The sequence below is a fragment of the Chiloscyllium plagiosum genome, chromosome 20 (genome assembly GCF_004010195.1).
Source record: "Chiloscyllium plagiosum isolate BGI_BamShark_2017 chromosome 20, ASM401019v2, whole genome shotgun sequence".
Taxonomy (NCBI): domain Eukaryota; kingdom Metazoa; phylum Chordata; class Chondrichthyes; order Orectolobiformes; family Hemiscylliidae; genus Chiloscyllium; species Chiloscyllium plagiosum.
Window position 1 is genome coordinate 29,068,119 of NC_057729.1, and position 25,467 is coordinate 29,093,585.

Consider the following 25,467-nt stretch of genomic DNA (forward strand, 5'->3'; position numbering starts at 1 on the left):
CAATCTCAGATTAGATTACTTACGGTGTGGAAACAGGCCCTTCAGCCCAACAAGTTCACACAGACCCTCCGAAAAGCAAGCCACCCAGACCCACTTCCCTACATTTACCCCTTCACCTAACACTACGGGCAATTTAGCATGGCCAATTCCCCTAACCTGCACATTTTTGTGTTTGTGGGAGGAAACCAGAGCACTTGGAGGAAACACACGCAGACACGGGGAGAATGTGCAAACTCCACACAGACAGTTGCCTGAGGCGGGAATTGAACCTGGGTCTCTGGCGCTGTGAGGCAGCAGTGCTTACCACTGTGCCACCATGCCACCCATGAATACTGCAAAACTTCAGCTTGAAATCACAGTGCTCAGCTGTTAGAAGAGCATGATTTGATCATGCACATGTATCTGCGGATTTGGCTGTGGGTAGTATGTGTCCAGTGGGTGATAGGCTGTGTATGAGGTGAGAATGTCCAGCAAAAGTGAGCTGAGTAACCATATAAAAGTGATGTAAACTTGTAACTCAGAGAGAACGGGTAATGAGAGCTCAGCAGGGGTTCATGTTCCATGTGCACGTAAAACAAGCTTGTGTTTACTTAAACAGACTCTGTTGAGGTTATACTGTAGTGAGTAAAAGGATCAGTTTTAAATAAATTTGGGGAGGAAGGAAGGTAAGATATTTCCTTCTGATTCATTGTCCCCTATGTGCACAGGGCATCCTCCAAGACTGTACTCTGTTCCTTTCCCACATTCCTGAAAACTTTTCAAACTCAGCCTGCTGATTCCTGCCCACTCATGCTAACTGTGCAGTGGTGTGAGAATGGTAATTTAGGGGTCAATTGAACTCTTCACGAGCTCAGGATGCATTCTGAAGAAACTCTATTTCTCTTTTCACAGATGCTACCAGGCTTGCTGAGTTCCTCCAGAATTTTATATTTTTAATTTAGATTTCCAGCATCCACTGTATTTTGCTTTTAATTGATTTACTATGTACTTACTGAATTTCTGCTTTTATATCACATTGTAGGACATGAAATTAGGACTTACATTTTCTACACCACAAACATGTCTTCATGGAAATAAGTTGAATGCATATTGGATAAGAAATAATGAAACCCATTTTTATTACATTACTTGTGCTGCATAAAATTGAATTGTTTCACTCCTTGACATTAAAAATAATTAAGTTCTCAAACAGTTAAGAGTATGAAACCATCTTGTCTGCTTTAAAAATGATCATTCCATTTAAGGTAAATGTTCGAAGACAGTTTGAATGTAAATGAATAGGAAACATTTCAAGTTCACAGATCAATCATTTTATTGCATTATATCATTATTTTTGAAAGAATTATTTCAGTTTGTTCCAATTTGCCTTTTCAATTGAGCCGATAAGCCTGCAGAATTTTTCCACTGAGAATAATGCCATCTGATTCAAGAGAAAGTGTAATGGAAAGAAATGGATGGAATACAGCTGGAAACTCTTTTCTCACTGAAGCAGCCAGAATAATTTCTTAGCATTTGCTTTTTACGTATGCCTTCCAGTACTCTTGTACATCGAAGCTACTACATAAATGCATTGTTTTTGCATAGCTCAGTTGCCTTAGTTAGCTAAGTTTCAGGATTGTTGTTTTGATTAATTCACCATTTGTCACATGCTGCTACCTTAGCAATGTTGTACCTCAACCTTTCTAAAGATCAGCAACTCCCTTGCTCCTCAACAGCTTTTTGGTGGTCTGTGTACCAGTCTGTTGGGATTTGATGGTGGAGGTAGATTGATTCGCACTGGAGATGTTTACAATATTACAATGTAAATGAAAACAACATATTTCATTCCTGACTGAGGCTTAATTGAATTTGGGCCTTCAGTTTAATTCCTACAATATTCATAAGTAGTGGACTTCAATGGAATACCCAGCTCATCAGTTCAGAACATGCCAAAATTGTTCATTTTAATGATGAGCTGTGTCAATAGTAGATCCAATGAAGTGGGGGTGACACGGGGAAGTGTATGGGAGAATGTGTCAGTGGTGAGGGGTTTGTTAGTATAACAGCAAGCACAATGAGATAGCACGGTATTTCTGTAAAGTTAATGAAGCTCTCCACCAGAGAAAGAATGAAACTTAATGGAGCATGTGCAGCACAGGCTTCATCTTACTTACAAATTTGACAATGTGATCATACACCAGGCCTCAAGACCCTGACCAACATATTCAAAATTTTCGCAGCTATGCAGTTATGCCCGAAATACAGAAAAGAAAGAGACGTCCAAAGTTCTCTCACTATCTTGTAGATTGATTGTCTTGCAAATGTACTCACTGTTGACCTTTGAGACAGCCTCATCGAGGCATTATTGATCTCAGTTTCCTCTCCTGAAGGGCAATGGATTGCAATATTCTTTATTTTTGAAAAATTAACTTATTTTCCTAATTAATCTGTTATTATACACCTCTGGAGTACGTGGATCTTGAATCTGGGCTTCCTGTTTCAGGGGTAGAGACACTACCACTGCAATGACAAGAGGAACCCCCACAATATTCTTTAACTAATCTAAACTCTGGTTTCCAGCATCTGCAGTTCTCACTTTTGCCTGTCCAACACCTTGAGTATGCTCCACCATTCTAAATCATGGTTGATCATCGACTTCAACCTTTAAACGAATAAATTAATAAGATTTGCCCCTCCTCCTCAGCAGGCAGGTATTGAGTTGCAGGGGGTCGGTGGTGGTGGGGGGAGGGAGTGGGTGTTAGGGCAGGGTGGTGGCTGTCATATTGATTGATCTCACTTAATGAACTGTTTTCTGATGTAGGAATGATGGGTAATTTGTCAGTGCTCACCACTGTAATTCTCTGAATTGGTGGGTAAAGAGCTTTCCTTCCAAATATACATATTAAACCAAAGTTCTCCCCAGACTGCGATAAGACTGAATACATTAAAACCTGTGTTCTGTAATTGAATTTTCTGATGATTAATTTACTCAGTAAATGATGAATGTCTGAAATGATGCCACACATGGGAGAGAAATGTTCATTCATTATGGTGACATATTGTGGGATTGTAAAATCAATTTCCTTCTGTTAATTTTAGGGGCCTGATTGTACTGAGGGATACAATAAACTTTTAATATGGATAGGGAAATTGCAGCCCTCCCTTAATTGCATCATTAATAAATCTCATTTGCTATAAGTGAATTGTATACAGATGAAAATTTATGAATGTTTATTATTTAATGAATCATCAGATTCCATCATACTTTCAAGTTCGAGTCAGAGACAGGAAATACCACATTAATATTTTGGTAATACTTGCAGTTTATCAGAACAAAATAGGCTGCATGTAAATAGTCCACTATATTGTTTCAAGATATACTGACTGACTACTTAATCTAAGTGATCTAATTTTGAGAGGGCCTGCTTTTGGTTGAAATGTTTAAACCAAGCCTCAATTTCTCTCTTACATGGACAAAAAAAATGAAATCCATAGTACTATTTTAAAGAACAGTACAGACATTATCCCTAATGTCCTGGTCAATATTTATCCTCAATCAAGATCAATATATAAAGAAACTAAATTTCAGAAAACTGAATTTTCTGCCACTTGCCAATTTGGAGGTTTTTGTTTGCAGATTGGCTGCCATATTATCTATGCTACAGCAGTGGCTGGATTTCAAACGTGTAACAGTATACTTAAGAGAAAATGGCGAAGAGCTAATGTGATAATAATGTCACTGAACTCGTAACCCAGAATCACAGACTAATATTCTGGAAATGTAGCTTTGAATCCCACTATGGCAGAGAGTGAAGTTTGAATTCAATAAAAAAACATTGAAATTGAAAGTTGGTCGAATGGTGACCACATAACCATTGCTGATAGTTGTAAAACCCATGTGGTTCACTAATGTACTTTTGGGAAAGAAGTCTGCTATCCTTACCTGATCTTGTTCTAGAAATGACTCTGGATCCATAGCAATGTGTTTGACTTTTAACTGCCCTCTGAAATAGCCCAGCAAGCCATTCAATTCAGGGTTAATTAGGAATGGGAATAGAAATGCTGGTCTTACCAGTAATGCCCAAATCCCGTGTGTAAATAAAAAAGAAAATTCTTGATATGGTAAAAGCCATTTTAAGATTACAAGCCTCTCTTTTGTGAGGGAATTGTCAAAAAATTGTCATCACTTCCTCTTCTGCACATGTCAAGAACATATAAAGACTTCAGTTCATTTGTTGCCTTAAATAAAATGGTTGCACTAATCTTTGTGGAGTTTTTTTTCTAATCTTTGAGAAGTTTTCTTTGTCATCATTGGTGCCTAAGGTAATGCTGCAACACCATGACATACTCTGGCTAACAGTGGTGAGCACCCTCAGAGACAGAAATCCATTTAAGGATCAGTATAAAATTCCTAATGTGCACGACTTCTGAAAATAGATCTGAATCACAGCAGCAGGTGGATGTTCTGTGACAATCCAACTCTACAAGTGAACTGGCCTCAGGGGGAAGCTTATGTCAAGCAAACAAAAAAACTTGTATTGTGTGCACCTTTCACAATGACGGGATACCTCAAAGTACTTTACAACTAATGAAATACTTTTTGAACTGTTGTCACTGTTGTAATGCCAAAAGAGTGGCAGCTAATCTGCATTTAACAAATTTGCACAAACAGCTATGTGGTAGTGACCAGATAATGAGTCTTAATGCTGTTAAATGTTGGCAAAGGCAACCAGGGATAGCTTCCCTGCTCTTCTTCAAAATAGTGCAGTAGGATCTTTAGCATTCATCAAGAAGACAGTTCTGTCCTTTGTCTCAATCAAAAGACAGCACCTCCCACTTTGTAGCACTCCCTGCACTGGAGTGTCAGCCTTAAATTTTGTGTTTAAGCCTTGGACTGCAACCTAAACCCAAAATCTAGCAAAGCAGAATTTAGCCTGAAAAAAATATTAAACTGATGGTAAAAAATGGAACCAAGTTATTAAATTTGGATGTTGTCTCAATTTGAGAAAACGAAATGTAAATAAAACAAAAGAGAAACTTGGTAGTACAGAACCTGAATATTGAAAAGAGAAAAATTACACAACACCAGGTTATAGTCCAACAGGTTTATTTGAAAGGACTAGCTTTCGAAGTGCTGCTCCTTCATCAGGTGATTGTGGAGAATACGACTGTAGGACACAGAAGTAATGGCACAGATTTACAGTGTGATGTAACTGAAATTATATATTGAAAAAGACCTGAATTTTTGTTATGCCTCTCAACTTTTAGAATGACCATGTTGGTTTCAGTTCTTTCATATGTAAATCACAAAACATTTTTTTAAAAGTTACATTCTCAAGTGAAAACATGGTCATTCTAAAAATTGAGAGACACAACGAACAGTCCAGGTCTTTTTCAATATATAATTTCAGTTGCATCATACTGTAAACTTTTGCTATAAATTCTGTGTCTTACAGTTTTATTCTTCCCACCTGATAAAGGAGCAGCACTCTGAAAGCTAGTGCTTCCAAATAAACCTGTTGGACTATAACCTAGTACTGTGTGATTTTTAACTTTGTCCACCCCAGTTCAACACCAGCATCTCCAAAGCATTGAAAAGCGAGGCATTCTGCTGAAAGATTTCATTTTGTGCTCATCAGGACAAATGCGAGAACTTGAGAGGCTATAGTTCACTGTTATTGTATTTTCCATGACAATACCTTGGCCAATCAGACTTGACTTTCCAACCATTCTAAACCTCTTTCTCCTATTGTATAATTTGTTGTGATCATTTGGAATTTGGCATTCGTGAGTTTGTCCTGATAAGCACAGAACCAAAAGGTTTGACTCTCTCTTCAGAAGAAAATACCAGATTTACATGAGATAAAAACATAAAGTAGATTTTGCCTTTCTATGCCTGGAGTCATTGGAACACTTAGACATACTGTAAAGCGAAAAAAAAGTGTAGAATCCCAATACCATTATATTAACACTGAAATTGGGCAGGCCCTTACTCGTGCACTACAATTTTCCTCCTCAACTAATTTTGCTGTGCGTTATGTTCTGGCGATTGAATACTCTCAGGCACAGTGAGAGTTAAATTGTTGTCTAATTCTAATATTTTGATACAATTTTAATAATTATAATATTCTGTTACAATTAAATGCTGGCATTTTCAACAACTTTTGCTTATCTCTTCATCTTTCCACTCTAGTGCTAATAGTTCTCAATTGAATAGCTAATCAATCAATGTCAGTCAGTGAAAGCATGTGTAATGTCAAGATAACTTAAAATTTGAACTTGTAGTATCTCGGTTATTTATTAGAATCTGCAGCAGCTGCATTCTTTCACTTAACTGCACCTGGCACCTCTTGTGTACACAGAACTGAGATGGTTGCCAATATGTTTGCAATAAATGTTTGAATGTAATTACAACATTTCCTGCTCTTGACATTAATAATTATTTATTTTTTCTATTTATATTTAGAACGTGGATAGAAACTGAAATTCTTATCTTTGATCATTTCAATGTAAAGCAACTAAGTGAAAAACCTTAAAATCAGCAAAGGGAAGACTTTTTGGATCCTCATTTTAAACTGGGCATAATATCTAATATATGTTCTAAATACAGCCCAGGTCTACGAGTGAAAATTAATGAAGTAATGGCAACAATTCAGCATCCTTTGATGACTTAGTCTTCAACGTATTAAGTCTTTCTTGATGAAAATTCAAGGTACTTGCAAATTATTGTTCAGCCAGTGTCATTAGCAAATTAGCAAAAACAACCACTCGACTAGGTGAATGTGTTAAACCTATTCACATTGCACAGTTTGAGTCAATCATGTCATTGCATTTGATTGATTCCAGACTTAAAACACCCAAGATCATTATCGGGGTCCTGAGGTGTTCCCGATATGTTACATGTTTTTAATTCATGCAACATTGAGGTAAGTTCTGTACACTATTGAATCCTTCTTCAACCTGAGAGGTGTGTACATCCACAGCAAGTAGTAACATAGCTGAGGTCAGAAAAGGGCATTTGGAGATGAGGATAATGCATTTTCTTGTTAAGCGGTTGACTAGTTCAAAAGAAGGAGATGTAATCCCATTAGTGACCATGAAATATCAAGGTAAGACAGCAATACAAGCAGTGAAGGATTTCTTCAACACAACAGTTTCCAATGGAGCTTTTCAGAAAGACCAGTAATTAAATCAGAAGTTTCCCAGCATTGAGGGAGGGGTTGAGATTGTTTTTTTTAAAGTACTGAAATATGTTTAATATCTGAAAATCAGAAAGCATTATCATTTGAACACAAAAATATTGTAGATGTATTGAATAAGAAATACACTGTGATGTACAATTACTGAAGCAAAACATTGGTTGAGTTTAGATCCAGTTCGTGAGTTTGACTCTGGGCTAAATTCCAGATCAGAAAACTTGAAAGTGCCTGTATTAGGACACTGAAAGAGATTTCTGAGGAAGCCAATTAAGGAGCTAACTCTGGGAATCCTTGGCAATGAAACAGTCAGTGGGATCAGTACCCAGGTTAATTGGAGTGTATAAGGGTCTGGGTAGCCAGTAGACACAATGGGAGTGATGGGTGTTACTCCTGTAGATGGGAAACTGCAAGGATAATTTAAGATAGAGGTATGTTCTTAAGATTTGTACAAAATAAATACTGGCCACAGCTGCCTGCCTGCCTTAGCAGAAGGGAGGTCTATTCACAGGACAGCCTGTGAATATAGCACACTGAATTGCTTTGCAGTTTGTGCTTCTGTGCTTTCTGACTAGCCATTTGGAGGTAATCACCATTCCAATTACAGGCTCCAGCTACATTCAAGGGGCCCATCCACCTTCTGGCAGTCCACATGGCAAGTGAAGAGTGTTCTCAATTGGCACTTTAAGTAATATATTGGCTCTCTCAGCCCAAAGGCAGATACGTAGCTGTCACAAGCCAAGCAGCTGCCTCCCTGAAAATCGGCTGAAGGTAGGAACACGCTGACTGGCTGAAGGTAGGAACACGCTGACTGGCTGAAGGTGGGAACATGCTGACAGGCCGGAGAGCCATTAGCAGGAATTTGGCACATGTACACCTCCCTTTCAAATGAAAAGCCAAGGCATTCAAAGCCATGGGCTAAGTGTTGGAAAATGGGATTAGAATAGTTAAGTGTTTGTTTGTGATAAGTGCAGACATGACGTGTGAAAGTGCCTTTCTCTGTGATGTCAACCTTTATGACTCTAAAGTTATGATCTCCTTTTCTGTCCATAAGTTTTGCCTGGTCTGCAGAGTATTTCCAACATTTATCATTTTTATTATCAGGTTTTATCTAATAAAAGCAATCAGATTCAGAGTAGACCAATGTAGAAACTAATTTATGACGTAGATGTTGAATCAGTTAGAAAACCATTTGAAGAGGGAAAATAGTTTTGACTGACACAGACCATTATCCCATTTAAAATAAAGGTGATGGATGCACCAGTAGGTATCAGATCTGAACCAGGATAAAATGGAGGGATGAAAACTTTAAACAGAAATTCTGGGACTAACATTTTGTAGAATGCATCCAGAAGGAATACACCCTCAGGGCTGAATCAGCTTGAATGAAGCCTATGCCCTAGGGCAATGCCTACATTATTTATTCCAATCTCCAGAGCTCCCTGCTCCTCCTCCTGCTCCAAATACATTGATACTTAGTCCATGAATGATACACTGTCTCAGGATGAACCCAAAATTCCCAGTGATCAGACCAAGATCAGCAATAACTTACACAACTAATCTATTCACGATAAATCACACCTCAATCATTACAGAATATTGTCTCCGTCAGACACTAGTGAGTAAATGCCCTGCTTATCACAACTATAACATCAGATATTCTGGAGGCATGTTAGAAATGGATGCTTTATTCACCCAATGACTTCTGCAGGAGAAGATCTTTGGAATTTAGTAACTCAGTACAGTGAAGTTGGGAAATTAATTCCTTCGATCTCATCGCAGAATACAAAGCTTCCTCTCCTTATTGGGAGAAAAAAATTGCCTTGCAATACTGCCCAAGTCAATTCTCAGCATAAGGCAGGTGAAATAAAACCACCCTTTTGTTTACAAAATAATGGGGACCTGAATCTGAGCAACTGGAGATAACAATCTGTAAGCTTTCTCTCTCCAAGTAACTGCAACATGTAAGACTTCCTTCATTTGAAACATTGGACTGAAATTCAGTTCCAAGGTTTTAATTTTGACACTGGGCCAAATTTTGGATGAGAACCTAATGCTGATAATGGTTACTTGTGATGAAATTGGGTGTTCTTTTCTTTTTTTTATTTCAAAAATATACTTTATTCATAAAAATATTTTGATGATCTGCGCAATTGGTCATGCCATACTTACATAAACATTCCCTTTCTTTGCATACAGAGATTGACTAATCATTCATATATGCAAATCTATACATTGACCCTCCATATATTTAGCTGAGGTGTCAGCGGAGCCCACTTACTGCATGGGCCCCATGTTCTTTGACAGGCAGACGTTACACGGTGGTCTTTCCCCACCGCATATTGGCAGCAGCTGCCCCAAGCTTCAGCACGTCCCTCAACACGTAGTCCTTGACCTTGGAATGTGCCAGTCCGCAACACTGAGTCGGGGTCAGCTCCTTCAGCTGGAAGATCAACAGGTTTCGGACAGACCAAAGAGTGTCTTTCTCTGAGTTGATAATCCTCCAGGCACAGTTGATGTCCGTCTCGGTGTGCATCCCGGGGAACAGACCGTAGAGCACGGAGTCCTGTGTCATGGTGCTGCTCGGACCAAACCTTGACAAACACCACTGCATTCCTCTCCAGACTTCCTTTGCGTAGGCACATTCTAGAAGGAGGTGTGTGACAGTCTTGTCCCCTCCACAGCCGCTTTGAGGGCAGCGTGAGGTGCGGTAGAGAGTCCGGGCGTGCATAAAGGATCTCACAGGCAGAGCCCTTCTCACCACCAGCCAAGCCATGTCTTGGAGCTTGTTGGAAAGTTCTGACAATGAGGCATTCTGCCAAATGGTTTTGACAGTTTGCTCAGGGAACCGCTCGACAGGATCCTCCCTCTCCTTTTCCCAAAGGGTCTCAAGGACACTACATGCTGACCACTTTCTGATGGACTTGTGGTCGAAGGTGTTTTTCTTCATAAATTTCTCTATGAAGGACAGGTGATACGGAACGGTCCAACTACTTGGAGCGTTCCACGGCAGCGAGGCCAGACCCATCCTTTGCAATACCGGGGACAGGTAGAACCTCAGTACGTAGTGACACTTTGTGTTTGCGTACCGGGGATCCATGCACAGCTTGATGCAGCCACACACAAAGGTGGCCATCAGGGTGAGGGTGGCATTGGGGGTGTTTTTTCCCCTGTTGCCCGGAGCTTTGTACATAGAATCCCTTCGGACCCTGGCCATCTTTGATCTCCATATAAAATGGAAGATGGCCTGGGTGACTGCGACGGCACAGGTCCTGGGAATAGGCCACATATAACAACACTGACAGTGCCTCACACCTGATGACCAGGTTTTTACCCACGATGGAGAGCGATCGTAGCTTCCATCTGCCCAGTTTCTGCCTCACTTTCTTGACACGCTCCCCCTAAGACTTGGCACGCCCCAGCCCCTCCGAACCAAATACCCAGCACCTTCAATCCTGACAGTGAAGGGGATAGAGGATTGGTCGAATCAGTTCCCGAAGAGCATGGACTCGCTCTTGCCTCAGTTGACCTTGGACCCCAAGGCCCATTCGACCTGGTGGCATATGCACAAGAGTCTGTGCACGGACAGCGGATCAGAGCAGAAAACAGCGACATCATCCCTGCCTTAACCTGCAGGGCCCCGCTGACAGGAATAGTCACCCCTCTCAGGTTTGCATCCTTCCTGATGGACTCGGCAAATGGCTCTATGCAGCACACAAACAAGGTAGGAGAGAGAGGGCAGCCCTGCCTGACTCCAGATCTGACTGGGAAGCTATCTGATTTCCACCCATTGATTGAGACTGCACTGACAATGTTGGTGTATAGCAGTCTGATCCAATTGCAGATTCCCTCCCCAAAGCCCATTTTGGAGAGAACATCTCTCATATATGTGTGTGATATCCTGTCAAAGACTTTCTCCTGGTCCAGGCTGATGAGGCAGGTGTCCAGCCCCCTGGCCTGCACGTAGGCGATCGTATCCCTGAGGAGTGCGAGACTCTCAGCGATCTTCCTGCCCGGTAGAGCACAGGTTTGGTCAGGTTGGATCACCGATCCCAGAGCAGACCTGACCTGGTTGGCGATGACCTTTGCCAAGATTTTGTAATCTGCATTTAATAGTGAGATTGGTCTCCAGTTTCTGATTTCCTCCCTCTCCCCCTTCTGCTTGTAGATGAGGGTGATGATGCCTTTCCTCTTGGATTTATTCATGGTACCTGCCAGAATACACCCCCAGCGGGTACTGGCCAATCAAGTCCCACAGAGCGGAATAGAGCTCGACCGGTAAGCTGCTTCCGGGAGTTTTATTCTTTTCAAAGGACTCGAGGGCCTTGGTCAGCTCGTCCAGAGATAGCGGCTGGTCCAGCCTCTCCCGTGTTCTGTCATCTAAGACCTCTGTGATAGAGAACAGGAACGACTGGGAGGCCGCGCTGTCGGTTGGCTTCGAGTCGTACCGACTGGCATAGAAGGATTTGCTGATCCTCATGACGTCAGCCTGAGATGACGTTACCGAGCCATCTTCTTCCTTCAGACTGCTGAGCACAGAGCTCTCTTTGTGCACTTTCTGGAAGACGAAACATGAGCATGTCTCGTCCTGCTCCATGGAGCGGACCCTGGACTGGAAGCTTATCTTGGAGGCCTCTGAGGCAAAGAGCGAGGCTTGATGGCCCTTCACCTCCTGGAGGTCCTCTGTGACATCCACCCCCATCGTCTGCAGCAGGAGCAGGTTCTGCATACTTTCCTGGGGTTGGGACAGTTTTCCCCGCCTCTCTCTCGCCTCCTGAACACCTTTGAGGATGAAGAACCTCTTGATGTTCCCTTTTATGGTTTCCCACCAGTCCGTTGGAGACTCAAACAGGGACTTCACGGTTCTCCAACCTGCGTAGTCCCTCTTGAGCTTCTCAATGTTTCCCAGAGTCAACAGCTTGGTGTTCAGCTTCCACGTTCCCTTACCAGCCCGCTGCTCGTCCTGTAGGTGACAGTCGGCCAGCAGAAGGCAGTGGTCAGAAAAGAACACCGGCTTGACGTCGGTGGATCTGACCGAGAGCGTTCTGGACACAAACAGGTAATCTATCCTTGAGCGGATAGACCCGTCTGCCCGTGACCAGGTGTATCTACGCTGCGCTCCGTCAGCAGGGGTGCTTAAGACATCGTGCAGCTTGGCATCTTTGACCGTGTCCATCAGGGCTATGGACATGGCGTCCAGTTTACTGTCCCCCCCGCCGGATCGTCTATCTGCATCAATGATACAGTTGAAGTCTCCGGCCAGAATGACCGGCCTGGACGTAGCCAGCAACAGTGGAAGTTGCTGCAGGACAGCCAACCGTTCACTCTTACCCGCTAGGGCGTACATATTGATTAGTCTCAGGGGAGCGTTTCTATACATGACATCAGCGACGAGGAGGCGCCTGCCCACCACCTCCTTAACCTCGCAGATGGTGAAGTTGCCTCCTCGCAATAGGATACCCAGACCAGACGCGTGGCTATCATTGCCCCCCGATCAAACTGACGGCCCACGGGCCCAAGAGTTCGACCATCTCCTGTAGCTGCTGAGGTACGGTATCCCACACTCCTGCAGAAACAGGACATCGGCTTTAACGTTGGCCAGGAAGGCCATCGTAGAGACACATTGCGTTGCAGATTTAATGCAACGCACATTAATACGGGCAATCTTTATCCCTATTTCAACAGTTTATCAGGTTACCAGTGTCCATTTGCTGTTGGCCCTGCCTCTCTGGGGTGGCTATCTGCATTCCTGTGGTGAACGCGAACTGCTGGACACTCGCAGAGCTGAGGTAGCTGTCCGGCTCCACGCTGCAAGCATTTCCCCGCTCTGGCATCTTCAGGTCAGGACCAGGGTTCGCACAGTCCCATTCTCTATCTTTCAGCGGGGCTGTCCAAAGATCGCTGCTCCCAGTTACCTGGAGCTGTGGGGTGATGGGTACCTCCTGGTTCTCACCAGGTGGGGGGGTGGTCTTTGCCAGCCCCCTCAGAGGGTTCATCATTTCCTGCCTGGGGGATGCTGCCCTCCTTCCTCCCCACAGCACTCTGTCTCTTCCTCTGGTGATGACCCTCCTTACGCCCGTCCTCACCATCTGAAGAGCTGTCTGTAACCTTCTCATGCAGGTGTCATTTCCCCCTTTGCTGGGTGGCTTTGGGGGCCTGGCCAGGTTTCCTCTACATGGTTTTTACAAGAATCCAGTCCTCTGCCTCTTTGATTTGCTCCTCCTCCATCTCCTCCGTCTGTCCTGTGGGAGCTTGGATTAGCTGCTGCACCTCCCTGCTGGCTGCTGTCTGCTCCGCTCCATCCTCCTGGATGCCCCTAGACACCGTTCCCCTGCTGGTTTGTGGTATCTTGCTGGCCTTTTGCAGTCCACGGCTCGCATTGCCACCTCCGGCCATCTGTGCGTAGGTGGCGGCCCCTTGTCTGGGGCATGCTTTATACACGTGGCCTGCCACTCCGCACAGGTTGCAGTTCTTGGCCTCTTTGCATTCCTTGGTCGGGTGACCCTCCTTCTTGCAGCTCCAACAGTTGGTGGCCTTACAGTCCGCTGCCATGTGGCCTGACCTCCCACAGGTTCGGCACACTTTCGGCTGCCCTGCGTACATCAGGTACCCTCTGCTCCCTCCAATAGCAAAGCTGGAGGGTGGATGGAGGATGTTCCCACTGACATCGACCCTGAGAATTATCCTGACCTGCCGGTTGCTGGTCCAGATCCCGAAAGGGTCCACCACATCGGTGCTTTCTCCCTCAACCTGGACATACCTTCCCAAGAAGGTCAGGAGATCAGCTGCTGGGATGTGGGGGTTGTACATATGAATCGTAACCACCCGACTCCTCTGTGCAGGAAGCACACAGAATGGGACGGCTGACAAGATGGAGAACAGAGGCTCCCCTTCCTTCTCCTTGAACACCTTCAGCAGCTGCTCGCACTGCTTCACACTCCTGAAGGTCACGTCGAAGTAGCCTGCCCCAGGGAAATCCTGCAGGCAGTACACGTCAGCTGCATCAAACCCACAGCACTCCAGCAGAACCTTCTTGATGATCACCATCCGATCAGCAGGTGTACGATCCTCCACTTTCTTCACAGTCACTCAGACTGTGTTGCGAATGCCCTGGCCTGGGCTGCGGGCGGCTGGTCCCTGAATTGGCGTTCGGCCGAAGCCAGCATAAAGATCCACCAAAAGCAGGCCAGCACAACCAAACGATCCTCCAATGTCCAATCACAATCCAGCGATGATCTCCACCAGCTCTGATGAATTGAAGCTCCACTCTTGATCTTGGTATCTCCCCTGCATGGTGGGTATAATTTGGTATTCTTTTCTCTGATGTTTACCAGCGTGGGGATAGGGCAGACAAAGTCATTTTGGGCAGCCACAGAACTGCACATCCATTCTTCAGAATCCTATATTTTAGTTGACCTTTGTACTTTTTTAACCAGATACTTTTCTGAATTTCTGTTCTCAGGCTCTTTGTTTCTCTTCTGTTTTTACATTCTTGTTTGCTTTGGCTGACTGCCTATTCCCATAAACATTAATTCTGCCCTTTGCTATCCCAGTTTACGTGGTTTCATTTCATTGCTGCCTCAATTGATTCGTTCAAATCACGAGCCAGCCTGATTTACACAGTTAAGGCTCCACTCAGGGATATTTTCAACATAGCTTGGTACCTGGTGTTAATATTTAACAGCTTTGGCAGTTGCTACAACCCTAAGAATTCTGCTCCAAACTTATAACAGATTGAGTATAGAATTATAATCTCTGAAAGGAGTAGAACTCTGGTAACACTCATACTGTTGTAACCCTGACTAACCCAAACTGAACAATGGACATTTTGTTTTGCGCCAATTTTTAGCCATCAAGGATGTGCATGTTTATACTAAGAATGTAAAATTTCTCCTTCATAAAATGTTATTTTGTACTTTTCATGGTTAAAATTATAAAGGCATGTTCATCCTGATGTGACATCATGCAGCTCCATTTGGATTAAAGTACCACTCCTCTTGCATATGATATGAACCCAGGAAGGTCTGTCAACCAGATTTAATGACCAGTTTTAAAGAAACCATATTCTCATTTATCATGATGCAGCTATCGTATTGATTCTGCATCCCTTTCACGTATTTCCACTTCATGTACCATTTGGAAAAGTAGTGGCATAAATCCAGAATTACTTCAGAGAGATTGAATTGAATTGAATTTATTGTCACGTGTACTGAGGCACAGTGAAAAGCTTTGTCTTGCGAGCAATACAGGCAGATCACAGTTAAGTAGCATAGATAAGTAAATAATAGGTAAACAGTGGCAAAAACAAAAACACAGGTACAGACGAATGTTAAGAGTTTGCGAGTCCATTCAGTATTCTAACAACAGTAGGGTAGAAACGGTTTTGAAAATGGCTGGTGTAAGTGCTCAGGCTTCTGTACCTTCTCCCCGCTGGTTGAGGTTGTAGAAAAACATTGCCAGGGTGGGATGGATCTTTGAGAATACTGGTGGCCTTTCCTTGACAGCGGGCCTGGTAGATGGATTCTATAGATGGGAGGTTGGTCTTTATGATTGTCCCGGCTGAGTTCATCACTTTCTGTAAACGTCTCCGATCTTGAATGGTACAGTTGCCATATCAGGTAGTGATGCATCCAGACAGAATGCTCTCGATAGCGCACCCATAAAAGTTGGCAAGGATATTTGCCATCATGCCAAATTTTCTCAGCTGTCTGAGGGAGAAGAGAATTTGTTGGGCCTTTGTAACCAGTGCGTCCACATGAAGAGTCCAAGAAAACTTGTTGTGGATGACCACTCCCAAGAGCTTAACACTCTCCACTTGTTCCACCTCTGTGCTGTTAATGTGTAGAGGTGGCATGAGAAACATCCCGTCGAAAGTCAATAACGAGCTCCTTGGTTTTGCCAGCATTGAGAGTTAGGTTGTTCTCAGTGCACCATTTTTCCAGGTCTTTCACCTCCCTTCTGTAGTCTGTTTTGTTGCCATCTGAGATTCGATCGACTATGGTGGTGTCATCAGCGAACTTGTAAATCGCATTAGTCTGGTATTTGGCGACGCCGTCATGGGTATACAGTGAGTACAGTAGGGGGCTGAGTACACATCCCTGGGAGGCTCCAGTGTTCGTGAGGATGAAATATTGTCCCCAGTCTTTACTGATTGTGGCCTGTAGGTTAGGAAACTGAGGATCTAGTTGCAGAAAGTGTAATCCATTGCATCAACTGTGTGAATGGAACATTCACCATAATAAACAGTTCAATCTGGGAGTGATCACAATTAAGCTTCAGGCCTCATCTCAATTAGACTCCATTCTGAGCAGCACTTTGGGTGAACCTAGACTTCAAAGGACTTCCAAAGAAGTGACTCACCACCACCCTGTCAAGGGGACTTAAGGATGAACAATAAATGGTGGCTGAACCAGTGGTGCCCATGTCCTGTAAACAAATTAATCTTTTAAAAAAAAGCCTACTGAGGTCTGCCTCTCCAACGAGGCAGCAATCAGTTTCTGGCTGGTCTGGTAATGCATGTTTGGTCACACTTAGATATTTTAGAATTTTAACAAAAAACTTATGTAAATGTTCTATATTTGTGAAAAATACCTACAGTATGCACAATATATTTCAAATCTCCTGGCTAGGAGCACACAATTATTCTGTTTAAACAACTGTCCTAAAGCTGCTCTCTCAAACCAGGATCAGAAAGTATGTTTTAAAAAGGATGAATCCAGAACTAAAAGTGTTGAAACTGGTAGTAGCCTTCTGAAACAGGTATAAACCTCTGATTCATATTTGAATGGCATCCTTGGATGACAAAAAATGTTTTCCAGTAAGATGGCTGCACATCCAAAGATAGTAGCAAAGTGAGACTTCCATTCAAAATTCAAAGATCTACTGTTCATTTTGTAGTGCAGAACTGCTGACTGTTAGTTGAGAATACTTTGCAGTTCCTCACATTCAAACCACGCCAAACAATTATGCTGGTTAATGATGCAAGTCCATACATTAGAAGTTGCTTACTATTGTTACAATATATGTCTCAACATTTAACAAATATCCAATGCTTTTATATTATTCCTGTATAAACTTATCCTATCTAAGGCATGCCTTTACCCCTAATGACAATATCATTAATCACTATTGACGAAAGTGTTTCCTGGGCATCCAGTAAGATTATGATTGGTACTGTTTTTTTTGCTGATAGCTGTTAGGGTTTATTGTTGACATGGTTTATCATTGATGATTATTACCACTGCTAAGGTTTACAGCTAGTAAATGGAAGATGCAAAAAATTCATACCTGACTTGATTTATCTGATATGGTTTATCTCAGTTATATTTTATAGCAGTAGAATTTACTTCAGGTTTTCATTAGTATATTGTTTAGGCTGCCAGGAAGTAATTATTGTCTCTTTTACAACAATCTTCCTCTGTTAACAATCAGTGGAGGGATTAATGGATGGGGTCAGGGTATCCCTGCTACCACCTTGATGTTGATGAATGTGCCTTTGGAGGTTCACCTCTGTTTCATTCCTCAGAACCATTGCCACCTGTTTTCAAGTTTGGCCCTGAAAGTCACTGCACTTCCCGCTGCGGCCAGACATATTTGCACTTCCAGCTGCCATCTTGGTTCCAACTCCTGGCAAGTCAAGCTCACTGATTTCAGAGCAGCAACTCCATAGCAATAAGCATCATCCCTCAATTCTCCCATCATAAATTGGCCAAACCCTCTGAGCAGTGAATGCCAATTACTAAATTTGGTTTGGCCAGGTTCTGGGTCAAGATGGTACAATTAGACTAAATTACCAGGGTGTGGGCCTCCAGGGGCCTACTATGCTCACACTAGTGTCTAGGAACATGGCTGGGGTCCCGGGCCAGAAGCATTATTCGAGAGTTTCTGATTCACCCATTCTTTTACCCAGGTGAATTTTCCACCAACCTCCAAATGATAAATAAAAGTCCTCAATTCTCTTAGCCTTCTGCCTCTGACCTTGAATCTATGCCCTACTTGTTATTGACCCCTCTACTATACCTTTCATAATTGTATACACTGTTATCAGGTATCCTCTTAACCTTCGCTGCTCCAAGGGAAACTGCACTAGCTTATCTAATCTTCCTTCATAGCTCAGACTCTCCAGCTAGGGCAGCATTCTGGTAAATCTCCAATGCATCCTCTTGAGCAATGTTCCATCAGTGCCAGCACACCAATTATGGCATTGGCTTCTGGTCCCTGAAGTCACTGCCATGCACAGACCTTAGAGGCCAATGCAGCCAGTAGGAAATTTAGAGGGAACACTGCTCTCCAGTGCAATCACAGCCTTCCTAGAATGTGGTGACCAGAACTGCAATGCAGTATTCCAGTTGTGGCCTAAAGAGTACTTTATGAGCTCCTTGCTCTTGTATTCTATATCTTGGAGGAGAAAGTGAGGTCTGCAGATGCTGGAGATCAGAGCTGAAAATGCTGATCAGACCTGAAGAAGGGCTTATGCCCGAAACGTCGATTCTCCTGTTCCCTGGATGCTGCCTGACCTGCTGCGCTTTTCCAGCAACACATTTTCAGCGCTATTCTATATCTTGGCTAATTCAAGTCAATTTCAATTACTTTCTTGCCCTACAATCTTTAGGAATTTGTGGATGAACACACCAAGATTGCTCTGATCTTCTACACTTTCCAGAAACCTACCATTCAGACTGTAATCCATTGCTTTGCTTGTTTTCCCGAAGTATATTAGTTCACAACTTTCTAGGTTGAAATGTCTTTGCTAGTACCCACCTGTCCCTTTTTATATCCTGCTGCAGTTTATGGTTACCTACCCCATGATTTTTCACCCTACCAATTTCCATGTCATTCATGAATCTCTTGACCATAACTCTACATTTAAGTTCAAATTATTATTGTACACCAGAGACAGCAAGGCATCCAGCACTGAGTTTTGTATTATCAAACCTTCCCACATAGATGTTGCTCCCATTCCAGTTCACATGTAACACATCCAATTTGTAAATGGCCCATTTCCCTAGAAATGATCCCAAAGTCTCAGGAATTTAGAGTCCTCACTCCTTCACCATCTCTCCAGCTACACATTAATCGTCCCATCCTTCTTTTCTTATATTTACTACTGCATGGCATGTGAAGTAATCAGGAGATTACTACCTTTGAAGTCCTACTTTTCAATTTCCTACCTCATTCCCTGAAGTCTGCTTGCAGCACCTGATTCTCTTTCTTGCTATGTGATTGGACCCAACATGGACCATGACCTCTCTCTTTCCCTGCTGTTCTGTGACATCCTTAATGTAAAAACAGAATCTGGAAAAACTCAGTAGGTCTGGCAGAATCTGTAGAGTGAGGAAGAGAGTTAACATTTTGAGTCCAATATGACTTCTCTTCTGAACTGCTTGACATGCTTGACCCTGGCAACATACAATTCTGGAGTCATGTCCACAGCTATAGAAGCATCTATCTACTTTTCTTGCTAACAAATCCCCAAACACTATAGTCTTTCCACACTCCTTCCTGAGCAGCTGGACTACACAGAATGCCAGTGCCTTTGCTCTGGCTGCCCTCCATAAAGGCAACAAGACTCTTGCTTTCCAAGATTTTAATGGTTTGAAAGTGAGATGCACTTGGGCAATTCCCTCACTACCTGTCTGGTCCCCTTCCTTTCCATCTCTGTCTGCAAGTTAAGCTGGGGTGACCACATCCTGAAGCATGCTATCCACAAACCTCTCAGTTTTCGAATGCATAATAGTGCCCCTGGCCTTTGTTCAAACTCCAATATCTGGAGTTCACATTGCTCTAACCAGAGACACTTCATGTGTCTAGATTAGAGTGGTGCTGGAAAAGCACAGCAGGTCAGGCAGCATCTGAGGAGCAAGCTTTTGCCCAAAACGTTGATTTTCCTGCTCCTCGGATGCTGCCTGACCTGCTGTGTTTTTCCAGCACCACTCTAATCTAGACTCTGGTTTCCAGCATCTGCAGCCCTTGTTTTTACCCAGAGACACTTCATATTCACATGGCCATCCAAGAGCATCTATGATATCCCACATAGTGTAGGGTGAGAAAATAATGGGCCTGAACTCCCCAGGCATGCCTTAATTAAATAGAATATAGATCCTTTTATTTTACACTTGATGCAACCTAATTACAAACACAGAAATATATTATTCTTGCTTATAGCTCCAATCCCATTTGGGCCTGTTGCCAAGCTGTGCTTCGCTATGATGATTCTTATCTTGTCTACTCCTCTTGGGAATGCTGACTGCCTGTCACAATGTTTTCACCTCACCTGCTCCTCTTTGATGTGTTATGGTAGTATAAGAGCTGCATTTTTTTTTAAAATCGAGAAATTTGAAGTGGAGCCTGGCAAAAGTTCCACTTTCAGTCTCATTCTAGCAAAGGTTGTGTGTATTCACCCACCGCCCATCTAAGAGCAAAGGAGAGAAAACGGAGAGATCATGTCAACACAAATAAGAGCAATGTCTAATCACAGCAGTTCTGAACAAAACTTAGACACACCCAAGCACAGAAATGAGTTGGTGCCGGTCAAAAGCCTCACCCACAGATGACTTGAATACTGGCTTTTTTGTCAATCTTTGATTTAAAAAAAAATCTTGAGCAGCTGTTCATTCGCTATGAAACCATAGCTTACAGCTGATCTCAGCTACTTCCACTCCCATTGTAGGGTAGAGGCATTGCTGCTCTGCAGGTACAGCCCCTGCCTCTGAGCTAAAGCTCTGGGCACCAAACCTAGTCCAGGACCTGTCCATGGAAGATGCATTCTAGATATAGTCAAGCAGATTGAAAATCAACCTGCGGGTCTACTTGCACTATTTCCCAAAGGGAAAAATAGTGTAGTTAAGTGCAGGATGATTACCCATTCTACCAGTCTCAAAACAAAATGTAAAATAGACCATAAGATACAGAATTAGGCCATTCGACCCATCAAGTCTGCTCCATCATTCAATTATGGCCAGTATGTTTCTTAACCCATTTTCCTGTCTTCTCCCCATAACCCTTGGGAATCAAGAACCTATCTACCTCTGTCTTAAAATCACTCAATAACTTGGCCTCCACATCCTTCTGTGGCAATGAGTTACACAGATTCACCACCCTCTGGCTGAAGAAATTCATCCTCATCTCATTCTCACGTGTCATCTCTTCACTCTGAGGCTGCTCCCTTGGGCCCTAGTCTCTTCTACTAGTGAAAACATCGCCTCACATCCATTCTATCCAGGTTTCTCAGTACTCTGTAATATTCAATCAGATCCATCTTATCCTTCTAAATTCCATCAAGTACAAACCCAGATTCCTCAATCACTCGATGACCAGCCCTTCAGCCCAGAGATCATTGATGGAAACCTCCTCGGGATCCCCCCCAAGGCTGGCACAACCTCCCTTTGATACAGGGCCCAATACTGCTCATAATATTCCAAATGGATTCTGACCAGAGTCTAGTATGTCCCTGCTGTTATATTCTAGCCCTCTTGAAATTGTTGTTAACATTACATTTGCCTTCCTAACTGCCAACTGAATCTGCATGTTAACCTTAAGAGGAGCAAGAACTTGAAATCCTATGTCTTTGTGCATCAGATTTCTGTAGCCATTCCCCATTTAAAAAATGGTCTATGCCTCTTTCTACCTACCAAAGTACAGAACCTCAATTTCCCATATTGTATTCCATCGCCACTTCTTTGTCCATTCTCCTAGGCTGTCCAAGTCCGTCTGCAGACTTCCCACTTCCTCAACACTACCTGGCACTCCATGTATCTTTTTTCATCAGCAATGATGTCTTCAGTTCCTCAATCAGGTCATTCATGAATGACATGAATAGTTGTGGTCCCAACACTGACCCCTGCAGAACTGCACTACTCCCTGGCTGCCATCCTGAAAAAGACCTCTTTAACACCACTCTCTGCCTTCTGTCAGTCAGCCAATCCTGTATCCATGTCAGTACCTCACCTATAACACTGACTCTCTGCGGCCATCTCTTCACCCTCAATTCACTCCCTTGGTCTTGCAGAAATTGTTTTATATTACAGTACTCCAATCCCCTCTCCTAATTGACAGACTGTAATACTGCTGAAAATGTGTTGCTGGAAAAGCGCAGCAGGTCAGGCAGCATCCAAGGAACAGGAGAATCTGCAGTTTGGACATATGCCCTTCTTCAGGAAGCCCTTGTCTGTTCCTTGGATGCTGCCTGACCTGCTGCGCTTTTCCAGCAACACATTTTCAGCTCTGATCTCCAGCATCTGCAGTCCTCACTTTCTCCTCGAAGACTGTAATACTGGTTTACCAGTCCAGTAAACTGACTCCATCATGTCTCAATTGGAGAAATGGTAATTGCGGCCCAAGTGGGACAAGGCCATTCAGTGGTCATGGATTGACCATAGGTTCTTAATTGGCAGCGGCAGAGGAAAGATGAGCTTGTGACCCCCTGCCTAGAAAAGAATTTCTGTGGCGGTAAGACAGCAGTGAAGGGCTCCTTGATACCAACTCACTCCAGTTGTCTTCCCCTTCCACTGCCTTCCATACTGCATTTCAGCAGGGGAGATTCTGTCCATCTTTTTACTATATATGTACATCATGCCTCTTTTCTGATGAAAGCCCAAAGAATAGAAAGGGTTCAGAAAAGATATACAAAAATGTTGCCAGGGTTGGAGGGTTTGAGGAAGAAGTTGAATAGGCTGGGGCTGTTTTCCCTAGAGAGTCGGAGGCTGAGGGGTAACCTTATAGAGGTTCATAACATCATGATAGGGTGAATAGCCAAGGTCTTTTCCCTGGTGGGGTTGTCCAGAACTAGAGGACATAGTTTTAAAGTGAGAGGGGAAAGATTTAAAAAGGACCTAAGAAGCAACCTTTTCCACTCACAGAGAGTGCTGGGTGTGTGGAATGAGCTGCCAGGGGAAGTGGTGGAGGCTAGTATAATTACAACACTTAAAAGGCATTTGGATGAGTATATGAATAGGAAAGGTTTAGAGGGATATGGGCCAAATGCTGACAAATGGGACTTGATTAATTTAGGATATCTGGTCAGCACGGCCGAGTTGAACCAAAGAGTCTGTCTCGATGTTGTAAAGCCCTATGACTTTATTGACTCTAATAAAACTGTAGTAATATTCCAGACGCTATCATGCAATCCCAGCCGTGTACATTTGAAAGCACCACATGACTAATTATTGTGAAATTCCTAAAATTATTTGCTGAGTTTATCAGCACCTTCAAGATAAAAATCAGTAAATTAGTAAGGTAGCCTAAGAGTAGGAGTTTCTTCAGGAACGTTAGTAGAAAGGAGAGTTAAGAAATTGTCTCTGTAATATGTTATGTAAGAGGATTTGTTTTGTTTCATAAAGAAATACAGACAGAAATGTCTGTGATAGTTATCATATCAAATCATGCTTATTTCAAGTAGAACTAAGTGACTATAACATAGCAGGAATATCTCTCTTCACTCTACTTTTTGCCAGTTTGAGTCCTAAAAATTGTTGAGGGATTTAGTCTTGAAATAAATAGACCACTATAAGTCTATTGGCATGTAATAACTCCATGCCATATATCTTTTTATATGTATACCTGATTATCAGGAAAACTACAACAACACCATTAATCTTTTATTGATTACTGCAGTTCTTTATATTCCACTCTAATTTTCACAGCAATTGTAACTATTTAATGACTTTCTTTAATTCAAAAAACCAAATGCAAAAAGACTGGTGGGTTTGCTTACAAATAAATTACATAAGAAAAGATATTTAATAAGCCCCAGAATTTAAGTTCCAATACAAACATTCATCTGCTTTCAAATATATTTAATTTCATCCTAAGACATTTACTTAGTTATTCATCTTACCTGATCCTCCGCCATTTAAGAAAAAGTATGATGATCAGAAAAAGTGCAAAGAAGGACAAAGTGTACATGCTTATCCCAGAAAACATTCCTTCTTTCCTTCTTCCCTTGGTGATGCTATGCGCTTTGAGTCAGATCTTTTGAATCTCAGCTGTAAGAACAAACTTAATTCTATAATCGCAGTAGCAACAGGTTTGACCTGCCCTGTGACGTTTTGTCTGTCAAAGTGACACAGTACAAACCACATTGGCCTTTATAAATCAGATGCTGAATTCAGAATGTGGCACCTTTCCATTGCTTGGGACCCACCCCTTTTTTCAAGTGGACATGCTGTACTCATGCTGTAGGATTCAAGTTACTTTTAAAATACCAAAAATCTCATCACATGAGATCTGAACCAGAACTTAATCTGTTATTTGGATATTCCCTGAAGAGGCAGCAGCACAGAGATGAACTATAGAGTACTTTATAGTTAAATATCTCGCAACTCCTGACATACAAAATCTTGTTCAAATTTCTCCACCTCTGAGAGCGTTAGTGAAGTTATCACCATCATACTTCATTTTTAAATTTGCCTCTATTCAGCTAATTAAATTATAAATAAAAGGTAAATAGCTATACTTGGGTGACTGTATCAAAATGTGTTTAATACTCAGACAATATGAGATTTGCTAATTTCATGTGAGGAATTAAAATTAGAATTAGATCAGAATTATTTACTTAATAATAAACTGAGCAAAATTAGCAGTTATTCAAATTATTAACATCAGTGAATGAGATAAAGAGCACAGAATTACACAGGATTCAGTTTAAATTTGTAGCATGTGAAGTTGTCCTGTACACAGATATGGGAGACCTTTGTGTGTCTGATTCTATCAGGCAGGAGATGGCAGTGGAAGTCTTTAAGTTGCCCAGTGGAATCAGCAAGACCTGATTATCTTTCATCAGAGACTCTAGTGCCATAATCTAGAATAATGACGCACTGCAGTTTATCAGTTACTCAGGCTGTCAGGAGTAGGGATGAGAGTTAAGGATATGGAATATCAAGAGATTGGCAGAAAGCCATAGTGGTTTTGTTGGAGAGGAGGAACGTTTCCTTTCAGGATTACTTGTTAGGATGCTCAGTGACCAGCACCAGTGGGTGGTGTATACTTAGCACATTTTGTGGTTACATGGTATGCAGGAATGACATTGAAATCCCTTCTGGGATCCCCATTTAAACTCTGAAATGAGCCTCCCAGCCAACTCAGGTGAGAGCACCAGTCACGCACTTTGAGATCTTCTGAATCTGACAGGTATCTGAAACTTCAGGGGAACAGTGAGCAGTGTGTAACCTTTTTGCATGTTATCTAATGATACAAAGTTCACACACTTCACATTTTGAAATATGGAGTACAAGCTACAACTTCATTAGATAACATGCAAAAAGGTTACACACTGCTCACTGAGGCAGGTATTGTT

At 42.5% G+C, this 25,467-nt stretch overlaps 1 protein-coding gene across 1 annotated transcript in view; it reads right to left on the reverse strand.

Annotated features, from left to right (window-relative positions):
- Positions 1 to 24,231, reverse strand: part of ptgis (prostaglandin I2 (prostacyclin) synthase) — an 83,866-nt gene extending 59,635 nt beyond the window's left edge. The window contains exon 1 of the mRNA XM_043710373.1: positions 24,010 to 24,231. Within this exon, the coding sequence (XP_043566308.1) occupies positions 24,010 to 24,095 (86 nt within the window). The 5' untranslated portion in view covers positions 24,096 to 24,231. The remainder of the gene's footprint in view (positions 1 to 24,009) is intronic.
- Between the last annotated feature and the right edge of the window lie 1,236 nt (positions 24,232 to 25,467).